The 17,145-nt window shown below is 27.5% G+C and overlaps 1 protein-coding gene across 1 annotated transcript; it reads right to left on the reverse strand.

Moving 5' to 3' along the window:
- Positions 1-2,026: 2,026 nt before the first annotated feature.
- Positions 2,027-8,626, reverse strand: LOC142327495 (uncharacterized). Its single transcript, XM_075370617.1, has 2 exons — positions 8,457-8,626; positions 2,027-2,674 (listed from the first exon to the last, which is right to left on the reverse strand). Exons 1-2 carry the CDS (start codon positions 8,586-8,588, stop codon positions 2,282-2,284), a joined length of 525 nt encoding a protein of 174 aa, XP_075226732.1. The 5' UTR covers positions 8,589-8,626; the 3' UTR covers positions 2,027-2,281.
- Positions 8,627-17,145: the final 8,519 nt, after the last annotated feature.

Raw genomic sequence — 17,145 nt, forward strand, 5'->3', positions numbered from 1 at the left:
ACGGTTTGGGAATCGCTGTTATTAACTGTATTAAGTAAGAAATCTAACATTAACTACTTTAATTCTACTTGTTTTTTCCTACCCCCTGGACTGGATTTAACGTGAAGCATAGCACAACAACAACCCACTGGGCACAGCCCAGTGGGTTGTTCATTCTAATGGATCGTTTTAGTGCCTGCCTCTAACCTCTAGAGCAAGGTATCCAGGACCGACTGTCATTTCTGAACCCCAGCCTAGGGGCCGGGACTCAGTCTTGAGGCCAATGCTTCCAATGTGAGTATGCCACAAAGGGGGCCCACACCGGGTCTCGGTCTTAACAGCTCGAGTGCGACGGAGTCCTTGTGTCTCACTCTCGTCACCCATGAATGAAATCATTCATCACCCTCTTTAATAGACGCGGCATGAAATGTTTGTTGTACTAGCGAGAGGATAAGCAATCTTTTAAAAAGGTGTGTCTCATGTCGGACCACGTATAACTATTACGGCTATTGTAAACACACTTACGAGTTAATAATATACAGATTATGTAGGATTAACCTTCTCTTGCATTATGTAGGAAAGGGAATCTGCGTATTTCTGAACATTACAAAAGAGAGATCATTACCGCTTATGAACAGATATTTTAAGAGAATTCATTTTCTACATTTTATTAAATATTACTTAATTTAAATTTTTGTGAATTTATTTTAAAAGGAAAATAAATTCACAAAAAATTAACATACATTTGTATCGATTTAGTGATAACAAATATAACCTTACAATATAACATATTAGTACAAAAATTAAATAGTACAAAAATAATATTGCCCAAAATATTATTTTAGTATCCTTTAAGCCGGTTTTCTCCAATTTCAAAATTGAAATTATATTCAGAAGGTAAATTAGTTAAATTAATTAGATAAATATAAATTAGTTTAGAAGTAGTCATTGGTATTTTATACAGATCTACAATTTTATCCCGATCGTGATGAAATTTTGCATAATATCAGTTCCAAAAAGAGAAAAATTGTCATCTACATTTCACTTTTGAAAAACTTATCCCCACCCACCTTTTCACTCTTTTAGTGTAGCCTCTAACTAACCAAAAATTGTACGATTAAGTTTACGAAAATATTTCAAGAAAATAAATTCGTTACAATTTATCCATCCACTGATACATTAATGGATACTGAACAAGCTGTTTATTATCCTTTTTTTTAAATTCTCTGTTTATAAAAAAGTTTTTTAAACTCTCTTTCTCTGAACTTTTAAATTCTCTGGAAACCTTGGAAGTGCTACCACAAACGTTGACTTGCAAAACTGTACATTGGAACAAACCACAAAGAGTCTGCTGTCCATCGAAATAAAAGTCGCAACATCACGGGGAATGCCGCAGTAGATTATTCATCTCTTGTATTTCGTTCATACATACCCAAGACCTTTTACTTTGTGGGAATCACTTTGTAAGGCAGGCATTAATTTGGAAAGTTCTTGTTTTTCGAACGGCCAATTACAAGTAGCTTGCTCAAGATTCGGCATACCAAATAATTTATTTATCTGTGCTCCGGACGGACAAACAAAGAACGTATTAACGTATCAAGCTTTACAGTAAAAGCTTTGAGGTAAATAAAATTATTGCCGATATATCATTTACTAATACCACCTATCCTTTTCTTCTTATATAAACACAAGAAATAAAGGTATTTAAATAAAGCCTCCTTACTGTACTCTGCGCAAAGAATGGGAAACGCCGGTTAACTGAGCTAATCTAATCTATTTATATTCAAAAGAATTAATGATTAGCTGCCTCAGGCTTTGGATAGCTTTGAATTGGTTCGTAAAAATGCTAATTTTCATTCTATTCCTTTCTCTACCGATTTCATCAAATTTCTGCATATTATATAATTATAATATATTTTCATATTATAATCTGTTTGTATATATGTACATATACACATTACACTCTTCATTGATCAAATTTTAACATAGGAATTACATTACTAATTTTACATTAATAAATAAAAAAAGCACAATTAATAAAACAGTTATTTATTTGTTTTCTAATTATAATTAAAATTAAAGCTCTTTTACGCAATACCAGTTAATTTCTTAAATGAATAATAGTATTTTATTTTATTCACAGCTAAATAACGTTAAAATTGTACCAGTTACTGATAAAAATTATTTATTCTATTTTGCAATTTAATAAATACTCCGTTTCAAAAATTTTGATATTATTTTAAATAATATTTTTTAGTTGAGCAATTATCAGGTTTTAAATTTTTAATTTTTCATTGTAGAATTAGTAACGAAGAGCTGGATAATATGGTGAGTAAGGTGCCGCGTATGGGTATGTTGAATAAGGATAACTATATGAACCGTAAGCTGGATATGCTGGTTTTACGGGTTCATTTGGTGGTGCTACTCCGGGGATAGTTTTGACAACAGCGTTAAAACCTGCACCAGGAGCTGCAGTGTATGATACTTGTCGTAATGATCCATCTGGTTGAATTAAACTATAACCTCCTTGTACAACACCTCCTTGTTTGATTTCTTGTTGATCTTTAACATCACCGGTTACGGGATCTGCTACTTGGTAATTGAAAGCATAATCTCTTTCTGGTTCAATAGGCTGGTAACCTGGGTAGATTAATTGGGCTTGGCTTATAGCAACCAATGCTAATACAATTATTGCCTGTAATGTAAAAAAAAATAAATACATTAATAATTTAAAACAAATTAAATTAGTCTTTAAATAATCAGTTATAGCTAATTGCAATGTAGTAATATATCATGTGGTATATTTATAATAAAAACTATATAATATATTTATTCCTTTCAAATTGGTCAAAATCTTTAATAGCGAATGCTGATAAACCAGTTATAAAATTCGATATCTATAAAACTGAAATTGTGATGTAATAGTTCATTGAATTTAGAAAAATTAATATAATTTTAAATTACGTTAATTTTATGTTTAACCCATCTATCCCAGTCTTTTTTAGATTACAATCATATGAAATTACTGACGTACAAGAAGCAAAAATTAGATTTACTGCTTTATCTTAAAATAATGACTGTTGATTAATTTACTCTTTCTGAAGTGACCATAAAATTATTTTTACAAACACTCATTTAAACAAATATAAAAAACTGGGTTACCCAGTAAACATAAATAGAAGATAATTTAGTTTTCAACAAAATATGTATAAAGTTGTTTTTTTTTCGCAAGACCATAATGAAAAGCATGAGGCACGATCTCAGTTCTATTTTGCACCTTCGATTTTGTCCATATGCTATCGTTTCCATTTTGCATCAAAATCTTTGTCGTATTAAAGCGTGCTCCATGCTTTTCAATTTTGTCTTGCAAAAATAGACAAGCTTATGCATACTATTTTGTTGAAAACACGCGAAGAGTGCCAGGGCCTAGATATGTGACTTAAAACTTTACCTAGGGTAATATGTATGATCCAGAAAATTTTAAACATTTGGTCGGTTGGTTCTCACTTTAAACTACTGCAAACGAACAGAACGGCCAATAACATTCGCATTTATTAAATATTTTCGTAAATTTTATATATATATATATATACAAAAACTTACAACACAGTTGTTTCTGATGAACGGCTTACATACACATACACCCACAACTAATTTAAAATATTTTATCGTTTATTTAATTTAAGGATATTTTAACGTTAACTAAAGCGCGAGCGCATACCGCATTTAATTTGCGCAGGTATGGTGGTACTAGCGGCAACGGTCGGAGACTGATGTATCTGAGAGACCAAACGCAACAGTTACCGAAACCGGACGATAGAGTTCGAGATTCAGCCAAACCAACTTACTCCTTTACAGTTTAAATCCCTGATCATTCTTATTTTAAGAATTTTAGAAAGAATTTTTATTTTTCTTATATTATTTATCAAACAAATGCGACGTGTGTCTTCAAAATCCTTATTATATGTCGTACGTATTAATAATTATAATGCAATATTTATTTTTACCTAATTAAATTTTTTAAATTATTTTGAACCATTACGACAGTATTTCATTGTTTGTATGTTATTAATAAGTATCCATGTTTTTTTATATTGTCGAAATAATGTATATAACATTAATTAATAGGAATAGAATTACGTATTAAGCAATTATTAGTTGATATAAATTTTAGATTAAACCATTGTTTTATAAATTACTTATTACTTTTAACTTCGTATTTATAAAAATGTGGACTCCATCTCCATCACTCACTATCACCCCGCTCTCTCACTCTCTCTTTCTCTATGTATATATATATATGTATATAGAATGTTTCATAAAGTTCTGACAGACTTAATTGTTATTATGAAAATTAATATTAATGTATATCTCGTCCTTGTAGATTTAAGTTGTTGCCTGTCAATCACTTCCATGTAATGTTATTATTGTTCTCTTACAGATAATAATAGTGTAATAAGTGTATTATTGTTTTAAATAATTACTTATATTAATATTTTAGTTTTTTATTATGTGTTCGAATAATTAATAGATTAACCGATTATAAATAATATATCGTAAGTGCTTGCCGGATTCTATATATCTATAGTATACTAGACTTTTCTAAGGAATTATGTTTATTCTGTATTCAGGTATTCAGTAAAAATAAAATAAATTTATAAAATATATTTAAAAACATTTTTACACTGATTTTTTTTTAAGAATTTTATGTTCTTTTAATTTTAATAAAATGTGTAAATGTAATTTAATAGGCGTACAAGGAAGTCATGTGTTGTTCAAATCAAGATTTTTATTGATACATTAATAGAGATAAATAAATGAAAATTATTCAAAATATCAAAATTTACTTAAATACAATGTAATTTCGAAGGAATATAATTGTTACTTTAATACATAAGAAATTTCTATTGAAATTATTTACATATTCGCGTAAATAAATTTAAAGATAAAATGAAATAAAAATTTATCTTGAGTAGATTCCAAAATTTATTGATAAAATAATCTAAACTTACTCATGTACATTTAATAATTACCAGTATTTAGAGATAATTACTAATTACTTTTCTCGTACTATTTAATGTATATTTGTTTCTTTGAAAAATTATTTAAGACTTTAATAACCAATCAAAATACATATTATGTAGTGTTTTCATTTTATAACTGTGGAATGATAAATGATAAATATTCTGTCTATATATCTGACTAGTATTCAAATCCATATAGAAGGATTTGAAACTCAGAAACCTTCGACTTCCAAAATCGGCTGTAAAACAACTGATTTGCGACAACGAGTTAACCATTAAACCAGCCCTAGCGGGCTAACGTGCTTAAATTAATAATAAGTAACAGTTACAGGATAAGTAATGATTAAAATATTTAATCAGATATTAAGTAAGGAATAAAATTATTTTTATATTTATAATTCTCTACTTGTATGATTTCAAATTAACTGATTTGTACTTCGTACAAGGAAGTATTGTGATCGCGAAATCAGTATTGTCATCCCTTTCTTTCTTTCTTTTTCCTGTTTAGCCTCTGGTAACTACCGTTTAGATAATACTTCAGAGGATGAATGAGGATGATATGTATGAGTGTAAATGAAGTGTAGTCTTGTACATTCTCAGTTCGACCATTCCTGAGATGTGTGGTTAATTGAAACCCAACCACCAAAGAACACCGGTATCCACGATCTAGTATTCAAATCCACGTAAAAATATCTGGCTTTACTAGGACTTGAACGCTGTAACTCTCGATAGTAGAGAGGACAGTATTGTCTTCAGGGATGACAGTATTGTCATCCCTGAATCCATTTTGAATAGTTACGGCATGACGTACTTATGTATCTCGCAGTACTCAAAAGCGATTAGCTGTAGGATGTTGAAATTCTTGATTTAGAACTGTTGCAACATCTAGTTGTGCATTTCCCCTTTTGATTGCAATTGACTGAAACAAAAGTTCCAAAATGCCCAAAATCCAAAAAAAAAAAAATGGATTTTGGACTTTTTCTTAACTTAAATGATCTTAAATAAGTCCTCATTAAGGGCTTTTCAGCGATATATCACATAAGTAATATACCTAATTTTATTGGTTCCAGAGTTATAACCAAATGAAATTTTAATTAATGAAATATTTGGATCTTAAAAGGGGAAGGCACATCAGTTCGTATCAGACTTCATCTCCTTTTTTTCAACTTTTTTTTTAATTTAAATGTATTGATTTATTAATAATTAATTAATAACCTCTGATTGTAAAAAAAAAAATTACGATAAAAAATAATTCAATAATAAAAAAAAAATATGAAAAAATATCAGAAGTTATTAATGAAATAAAATATTATGTACTTACCATTTAAAAAAAAAAAAAAGTGTATGTAATTTAATAGGCGTACAAGGAAGAAATGTGGTGCCCACATCAGATTTTTTATTTATAGCCTAATTTATCTTTTTTCAATTTTTAACTGTTATGAATTTTTTAATTTGACAATATATATAGTAAAGTTGAAAACTTTTTAAATAATTTTTTTTTTAAATTGGCAAAAATGATAAAAATACATCTTTTGTTTTTTTAAATTTATCATGATATAATTTTTTTTAAATTCATTTATAACGTGTCAAATCGGCTCATGTTCGGTTATTTTATTTTAATTTTTTTTAGTTTTTATTTTAAGATACCCAATTTAAAAAAATGTATTTATGAATATTCACCTTAGAGATTCCTGTCCGTAAATATTTGTTAAAATTCAAAAGAAGTAAACTATGTTTACTATGTAAAAGTGGCAACCAGTGCTATCAAAAAAAATTCACAGAAATTACTGAGTTCAGTAGATCAATTAACAGTATATTTTACACATGGTTATATCTAGGTTTTGTTTGTATTATTCAATATGTATATAAATAAATTATATTTAAATTCTCAAGTTATTTTGCTTAAGTTAATTAATGAAAACAATAATATAAAAAAAAAATTAAATACTAGATCGTGGATACCGGTGTTCTTTGGTGGTTGGGTTTCTGGTCTACTAGTAAAATTCGTCATCGTAAATCAACTTGTTTGGAAGTCAAAAATTCTAAGATTCAAATCCTAATAAAGATAGTTGATTTTCGGACTTTTAATACTAATCGTGTTCTTTGTTGGTTGGGTTTCATTTAACCACATGTCTTACAATACTCGGCCTGAGTCTCTTCAAAACTACACGTTTACCGGTACATTCATACAAATATATACCAGTCGCTAATGACTTTAATTATTGATGAGAACATAAATAAAAAAAATATATATTTTTTATTAATATATGTCGTAAAATATAAGTCGTACAAGTGGGACTAATGAAAAAGATATGTCAAGCTTTGCGTGATCCAACAGGGTCCAATTGCAAATAATAATAAATATATATAGATCGATTGTAGAAAACTTAAATCAGGATATTTTACTAAAATATTTACTTATATGAAATTCCTACTAAAATTTTTAGGTTTATTTAAATACAAGAAAATCTGATGTGGACGCCGTATGACATCCTTGTACCCCTATTAAATTATAACAGTTTTAAAAGAACATAAAAATTTATTTAATTAATAACTTCTGATTTTTCTCTATTTTTTGTATTATTATTGAATTTTTACATACTGTAACTTTTTTTTCATTCAGAGGTAAGTAATTATTAATAAATCAATATATTTAAAATAAAAAAAAACATAAATATTTATAAAATATTTGTTTTTTTTCATTTATATAAATAAAAGATCCAAATATTTCATTAAAATTGGCTATAACTCTGGAACTAATGAAAATAAGTACCACTTACGATATATCGGTGAAAAGCTCTCAATGAGTACTTATTGCTGTAGTTAATCCATATTTTTTGGATTTTTAGCATTTTTGGTCAAGCCGATTGCAATCAAAAAGGATCAAAGGGAAGGTGCACGACATATTTCAACATTCTACGGCTAATCGTTTTTGAGATATGCAAGATACATACGTACGTAGGTACAGACGTCACGCCGAAACTAGTCAAAATGGATATTTCCGTTGAAATCAGAACACTGAAATTTTTCGCGATCACAATACTTCTTTTATCTCGTACAAGGAAGTAAAAAATTGCTTAAGTAATCCCGTATTTTTAAATGAAAAAAGGGAAAATTATTTTGAATCTAAATTAATTTCAATGTTGTTATTCGTATTACAATATGAAAATTAAAATTCGACAACTATATTTTAATATAAGAGACTGTTAAGAAAATGTTCATGTGTGAAAATGTGATAATGTTTTTAATAAGAGAAGAAATATATATCAATAACCGTTGTTAAAAACAAGTGAACTTTAACGAAATTATTATTTTACTAATATTTTTAATAGTTTGCCATTATTAAGGTAATTTTAATTATTTTCTTAGTTCATTAATAAAAATTCAGTAATACAATAAAAATCGTTATATAAAATTAAAAATAAAATTATATTACTAAAAATATAATAATACCTGTACGAATGCCATGTCTGAGATTAATAGTGCCTCTTCTCGATTTAGGAAGACTGCGATCTGATGGCTGTACCGCCGCCTTTTTGTACGGTCGCTTTTACATATGTAACGACGACCTTCAGCGTCTGTCATCCTGTATCAACATCCTCCACCCAAAGGTCTCTGGTCAACCTCGCCCAGTTTCTACCCTCTTTAATGATCTACATATTTGTCATCCAATTTTTTCTCTTCTTTTTTATAAGTGAGTATTCTCATCTTAAAATAATTTATTATTATATATATGTTGTTTGTTTTATCGGTTTTATATGTTTCAGAATTTTTTTTCGTGATTCCTTATAAATTAAATTATTTATCTTTTAATCTTTTTACAGTAAACTCTTATTACGAATTGTTTTTATAAATATAATTCTTATTTAATTTAAAAAATAGGAGATAAGATTAATATATTACAACAGTGTAATGCGAAAAATTGTTTTTAAATTTTAGATATGTGTCTTCTTTTAATGCTTTACCTTGAACAATATTTAAATTTAAAATTTATTACTTTTCATTAAATTTAAAGACAATGTATTTAGTAAGATCATATAGAAGTTATATAAATTTACATTTCTTCCTTCTGTAAATCATCAAATAACCTAATTAACTTTTACCTCTATTACAAAAACTTTTTCTTACCATCAACCTGCACATTAAAAATTTAATACAAGTTGTCCCCCATGAGTTTCCATGCATAAGAAAAATAAACGTTATCTTTATGTACTCTATGTATGGAAACTTATGGGGCCGTCTGTAAATATATGAACCAAAATTCAATAATAATTTTAAAATTATTTTTAACGTGGTTCAGTTAATAAAGCTTGACATTGAGCTGGATGAATCGGTGAAATTTAGGTAGGATTACTACATTCTTTGAGGCAATATAATCCTTATGTACATATTCAATTTAGCTGTACTGGGTGTTCACAAAAATTTTTCAACTATTTTAACAGCATTTTCAGGATTTAAATATAAGAATAGAGGGGTTAATATAAATAAATGTAGAATGGTAAAACTTGATTTGGAAAGTCGGGAGTTACAGCGTTCAAGTCCTAGTAAAGCCAGTTATTTTTACACGGATTTGAATACTAGATCGTGGATACCGGTGTTCTTTGGTGGTTGGGTTTCAATTAACCACACATCTCAGGAACGGTCGAACTGAGAATGTACAAGACTACACTTCATTTACACTCATACATATCATCCTCATTCATCCTCTGAAGAATTATCTAAACGGTAGTTACCGGAGGCTAAACAGGAAAAAAAGAGAGAATGGTAAAACTTAGCTATTTTTGGGATTTATTGCTTTTTGGGTGTTGTAATTTAGAAATGGAAAAAAGTATTTTCAAATAAGGTAGACAGAAAACTTATTTTAATTATTATTAAATATTAATGAATTAGATTCTACTTCTAGCAACATGCCAAGTTAATATTCATAATTTTTATTTTATATAAATTTTAATTTTTAAACTGAATCAAATAATAAGCAGCAGTAAAAGTAACCGTTTATTTAAATTGAATTACTTAATCTCAGAATGTTATCAGTACGTACCTTTCATTTCACTCTAATAATTTAAAAATAACTCGTTAATTCCAAAATATATATATATATCCGCGCGCACACACACACACTCTCTCACGCATGCACACACTCACACACACACACACACACACACACACAAACACACACACACACAGAACACACATACACTCCTTTTGTTTAGTTTTCTAAGTAACTAAAAGTATTCGCATTTAAGTGTTCATGTAGTTGCAATTTTAATTAATCTCTTGAATAAAAAATACATAGTTTTATTCGATAATCAAAATTGAGAAAAAATCTTCTATATATACGAGTATAAATAAGAATTTTTGCGTCTCCTTGCGTCTTCTATACAGATCTATAGTTTAATTTCGATCGTGATGAAATTTTGTACACTAACAGTTTAAATCAATAGTACATTTTTTATCTACATTTCATTTTGAAAAAACCTATCCCCACACACCTTTTCTCAGCCTCAAATTTTGCGATTAAGTTTACAAAAATATAGCAGGTCTTTCTTTTTCCTGTTTAGCCTCCGGTAACTACCGTTTAGATAATTCTTCAGAGGATGAATGCGGATGATATGTATGAGTGTAAATGAAATGTAGTCTTGTACAGTCTCAGTTCGACCATTCCTGAGATGTGTGGTTAATTGAAACCCAACCACCAAAGAACACCGGTATCCACGATCTAGTATTCAAATCCATGTAAAAATATCTGGCTTTACTAGGACTTGAACGCTGTAACTCTCGACTTCCAAATCAGCTGATTTGGGAAGACGCGTTAACCACTAGACCAACCCGGTGGGTTTACAAAAATATAGCAAGAAAATAAATTCGTTTCTATGGAAATCGTTACCACCTTAATTTATACATTCAATATCGTAGCAGATCTTAAAACACAACTTTTTTCGATAAAAATAAATCGATACTGAAAAATACTATCGATTATTCATTTAGAATCGTATTAAAAAAAATCATTGTAATAGTTTAGTTAAGGGGTGGACCCACCAAAAAATGATGGTAGATGTTATCCCTTTCATGATTTTACCTATGCAAATAACAATTAAATGGAATAAATAAAATTTCGCAGGTTTAATGTCAAGCGGATGAAATCAGAGGTATGGGTAAGGAATTCGAGATTCTAGATATACTTTTATACTTTTTATTAAGGTTTATACTTTTAGGAGATTTTTATCGAGTAACAGAATTTTATTCAGAGTAATTAAACTTTATATAATATGAAAATATAAATATCCTTCTGAGATTCCAATCTGTGCTAAAGTTCGTGTAAAAATGTATTTTTAGCACTCAAGATAAATTAACCGAAAGAATTTGGAAACAAAAACCATTTTTTGGCATTGTTTGGCATTCGATGTCTATAGAGTGGGTGATCACAAGTAAGTCATATTACAAAAAGCACTTGATGGAGATGTTTCAAACGAACACCTACAATAAAATGTACATATATAAAAAAGAAAAAAAAAAGATATAATTAACTGCACACATAAATTTGTAAAGTTCATACATGTAACCATACTTGCACTAAATAAGACCACACAGGTGCAATAGTTCATAAAGGTAAAAAAAAACAAACAGTTATATACCAGGCTCATGAGGATAAATGGAAAGAAGCTGGGCTCCTCATCAATGTATAGAAAGGTGCTCACTAAATAGGTTATATTGAACCAGCTTAACTGCTGAAAAAGTTCAATATAACGTACAATATTTATATAAGTTCAATGTAGATAGATGCATATATAGATAGCGGTTATCTAACCGCTATCTATATACGCATCTGTATGAACTACTTTTATACTTAATATTTTTCAATATTCCTTATTTTTTTATATTTCTTATACTTCTTATTCGTCACTGTATTTATTCCTTTCGTATTCAGTTCCTTCCTAATATCCTTATTTATGAGGCGCTTATTTATGAGTCAACTCGAGTAACATCTTTGACAGAAAGAAGAAACAGCATTTTTTCCGCCTGTATTTTGCCAACAGTTATAGGTTTACAATCGTACATTACTTTAAATATGTTATTATATAAAAGGTTAAAATTAAAAAAAAACATGGTTTCAGAGTTCTGTAAAGCCGATTTTAACGAATCTTATGTTTGAAAACTTTTCTTAAGTATATAAATTATTTTTTTTTTTTAAGACATTCTTAAATTTCTATTTTGTTTTCAGAAGATTTACCGGAAAACTTCGTATATTTAACTACTTAAAACTTAATCATTTATTTACAAAACTAAAATGAACTTAAGTTTTTTCTTTCGGTTCTGAAAAGGCTTCTTTTCAGAACTTCTTTATTTATACAGTAATCTAATATGGAAGTACTGTAGTTATTTACAAGTCCAAAAAAGTTTTACATTTTCATTGTGTAAAATTTAAGTTGTTCATGTGTTAAAAGAAGGCAAAATTAATTCCCGATTCAGATAAAATCTTCACAAAATATTTATAAAAAATATTATTCAACGAGTTTGACTGAATTTTTTGTAAACAACTGTGATTATAATTTATTTATACTATGAAAAAATTAAAATAAAAGAAATTTTAGAACCCTAATATCATAAAAGACTATCCATAAAATAGGTAGATAAATTTCAAAGGGGATCCACATTCTTTTTCTGAAATGGATATCATTCTACAAGTGATTCCTATTTTAAATATTAATGAAGAAATATTGCCAAGAACAGTACTTTTATTTTTGTGTTAATTTATTTTATTATTGAAGTAAGATTGACGTCAGACGTATGGCAATGACCTTGTATGGTTAAAAGTTTAAATATTTATTAGATATAGTGTTTTTTTTAAAATAAATAATAAAAATAAAGTACTTAATTTTTTAAATTATTACGATTTAATCAATCGATATAATTTTCCAGAAACTTACATAATCATGTTCTATCATACTCGATAAATTTTGAACAGTTGTATCGTTATTAGTTAAGTCGAGTTAGTAGTGTAACTCGATGGATAAGTTATAATAAACCCAGCTCGCCACATTAAAATAAATTATAGCTAAGATAAATAAGTAAACATTTTTTTCGTCTTTGTAGGAAGGTTTGACGTTATTAAGATAAATACTTTTGAATTTAGTAGACTACACAATTATTTATCTTAATTGCATTTTGTATTCTGGAAGAGATTTACTTTGAGATAGGTTAGTTGTGAAAAAAACTTACTATGATTAGTTGTTAAATGTCAAACAACATTACACAAATATATACGTATAATGAATACGAGTATTCTTTACCTTGATTTTGGCCTAATAACACAAAATAATAAAAACAAAATTTTGTTAATGCTCGATCATGTTATTAATTGATTTATTTTGACATTAATCTGAATGCACTCGTACATTTTTTTAACTATTTGCATACCAGTTTCCATATTTAAAAAAAAAACATTCTTTTTCCTGTTTATTAACAATGTTCAGTATATTTTTAACAATTTATTTTCATTTTAGAAATAGTTTATATTATAGCATTGATTTATTATATTAAATCAGGAAATAAAGTATTAACGAATTCAATAATACAATATTAATATTTTTTGAAATGTCATTATATAACGTAGGTTTAATAATTCATTATTGAAGTATTAAAATAAAGAAGATTTTTTTATAATATATGTCTATTTTATAAGTAACTTACTTGAACGATAAATATATTTTGATATTATTATTTGAATAACATTTTTTTTTCCGAACACCTATGAATCGCATTAAAAAACAACTTTACTTAGCGTTTTCTTTGCTTTTCTACCGGTTATCTTTCATGTTTTGACTAATATGAATCTCTCTTTCTGGAAAGTTTCACTCTTTTTCCTCTTAGTTTTTCGTAAATTTTTTTTAAATTCTTAATTTTCTTCTTGAAAGTATTTCAGTCTAAAATCTTTTCTTCCTTTATATTTAATTATTTTTATCTTTTTTCCATTTCTTGAAACCAGCTACTTTTAGTTTTTATTTTACAAAAGTAATTAAAGATTTTTTTTTTATTAATCAGTTGTTCTCTTTTCTTTTTAAGTTTTCATAAAAGCATACTACTGTTTTCTTATAGTCTTTATTTTTCAGTTTTCTGATAAATGTATTCTTTGGATTTTAAGATATTTTGATTATATTTAGGTACTAACATTTTTTAAAAAATTTCTTTCTTTCTTTTTTAAATATTTTTTCCGGTCTCGAATATTTTGCTATCATCTTCATTTCTGTAGCAAATAAGCATCCTGGTTTTTAAGGTTGTGTTATAAGTCTAAAATATGAATGAAAAGAAAGAGATATTTTTGTTTTATATATATATATATATATTTTTTTTTTTTCGTTGACAGGCTATTGCAATTTTACTCGTATTTGCTTTCATTTATGAGTTGGATCTTTCCAAGACGTTAAGCTATATTATTTTTCCGTAATATTTAAATTCTTCAACTTATTTATCATACATAATTCCTTTTTTATTATAGTTTCTTGGATTACATTTTTTCTTAGAATTTTTCCTGTTAATTACATCTTCTATATTTAATAAATAACTATTTAAATATTAATTTTATTTTTTGCAATAAAAATTTCTTCAAATAATTTTTATTGTGTTGTACCTATATATGTTTTAATGAGGAGTTTCGTTGGGGACCTTTCTTCGCGTGATTATCATTAATCAGATTTACTTATGGTCCCCTAGAGGTACTGATTTTAAATGCTAACAGATAGGCAAAAAAAAAAAAAGCTTAATTAACATTAATATATAAAAACTTATATATTTGAGTGTTGTTCCTTCCCTATAAAATTTACGTGATATTAACTATTTCATATCCTGTATTTTATATCCTCTATATTTCCCGTAATTAAAGAAAGAAGGAGTAATAGTTATAAGCTATAAAATAAAAAAAAGATTGATTTTTAACATACTTTTTTTTTATTGTAATTTTACTTTTTGCGCCGAAAGTGAATGACACTACAAAAGCATTTAGGTCATTCTTTCGTGAATTTTTGCATATTAAAAATTTCTCCATCTTCTGGAACTTGATTTTCAGTCAATAAAACTTGAATTTTTTTACTCACACCATCATATTCATAGAGATAAACGAACGTTATTTTGGGGAAATAATATTATTTCGTTCTAGGTAATAAGTTAAAAATCATCCTTTACAAACTTAATGATTACGCAGAACCTTGAATACCTGGAACGATTCAAGGTGCGAGCAGTATCCTGAAATTTCAAGATTGTTAAAGTAAAATGCCAACGATTTAAGCCATGCTTAATACATTTTTCTAGATCATGGTTTGTTGCTATAGACTTGTGACTTAACATAACTCTAGATAAAGTATCTAACGGAGTCAAATCACACGATTTTGCTGGACAATTGGAAGTACCATTTCGTGAAATTATTGAATCACCAAAATTTTGACGCTGAAAATGAGTTGTTTCAATAGCTGTGTAGTGGCACAAGCTAGCTGAAATCACGTCTCATTTAAATTTGCTAAACTCGATAGTGTTCACCATTTACTGTAACAGCATTTCCTTATCTTCCCGGAAAAAATTGGGAAATGATTTCACTAGGCCATAATCGACAACAAACAATGATTTTTTTTGGATATAATGATCGGTTTTGAATCATTTGTGAATTGGAATCATCTCAAGTACGGCAATTTTTCTAGTTTACAAAGACTTCAAATCAAAAATAAATCTCATCTGGAAATACGATTTTTTGATTAATTTTTGAATCCTTTTTGAGCTCCTCTAGAGTCCACTTAGCAAACTGTCGACGCAAAAAAAATCATACCGTGGTTTTAATTCTTGAGTTAGATGAATCTTATTTGGGTGTAAACCAAGATCTTTACGCAAAATTCGCGAGGTTGTTGTTGAAGAAAGGCCTAATTCCTGCGAAATGTGAGATCGATAAATCTCTTACAGCAACAATATTCTCTTGACTCCTGGCATTTCTTTTGTAAATTAGTATTTCAACATTAAGTAGAAAATTTTTTTAATCAAACTATGGATTGTGATTTTGTTTGGCCGATTATGCACGACATAATTAATGTAAAGCCTACGATACGTAACTATAACCGGTTCCATATTTCGGTAATCAGTTTTTATGATTTGTAAACATTACTGAGGCCTGTAATGTTCCATGATGATTTTTCATAAACTAATGGTGCTCAGGAAATTTAAAAATCAACGTCGCCAACACAATCTATCAATTTTTTGCTCTCAATTTGAAAGACCCCATATATTATATATATATTAATCATGCTATACAGCATTTTTATTGTTTTATTTAATGAAAAAAAAAAAAAAATTCTAATATTTTTAATAGGGAAGGGATTTGTAAATATAAAATAAATAACGAGATAATTTTACTTATAACAAAATTTTTATTTTATATATTTAAATCAGAATATTTTCAATAAATTATAATAGTAATATACAAAATATTAGTATCTAATGGTAACTAAAACAAAGTAATACTTTTAATTTGATAATTTATACAAAAAAGTTAAATTATAATAAAAAATTGATAAAGCCAAGTCTAACAATAAACTAATTCTTCCTTTCCACATCCGTACACACATAATTAGGCCAGTGTTATTAATCTAAATAATAATATTACTGATGGTAACACTTATTTGTTATAATAATATACATGGGTAAATACTAAAAAAAGATAATACTACTTCGGTAAGAAAATAAACATTTGAAAAAACAAGAAATAGAATTTTTAATATTGTTTTTAACAAAACAACATAGATGATAAGTAATGAAATGAATGAAATCTATTAAACATATAGTTAAATTAAGTAATCAGTTCTCTTGGTACTTGTGAGGGATTTTGAAAAAAAACAATTGATTAATATAAAAAATAAATAAAAGTTCTAATTATTATCTTAGCATAGTTAATAAGAGTTTTAGAGAAATAAAAGAAGTTTCGTTAAATAAAAGAAAAAAGAAAACAGATAAAGAGAATGATCAAATTATTATAAAGAAATAGTCTAGAAAAGTGTTTCTCAACACAACTGATACTGCGGACCAATAAAACTTAAAGTGCATTTTTTTTTTTAATAATTCGCGGACTAATTACCTAAAACGTTCAAACAGTATTGTAAACTCGCAG

This window comes from Lycorma delicatula, chromosome 7, assembly GCF_047948215.1.
Source record: "Lycorma delicatula isolate Av1 chromosome 7, ASM4794821v1, whole genome shotgun sequence".
In the NCBI taxonomy this organism is placed as follows: domain Eukaryota; kingdom Metazoa; phylum Arthropoda; class Insecta; order Hemiptera; family Fulgoridae; genus Lycorma; species Lycorma delicatula.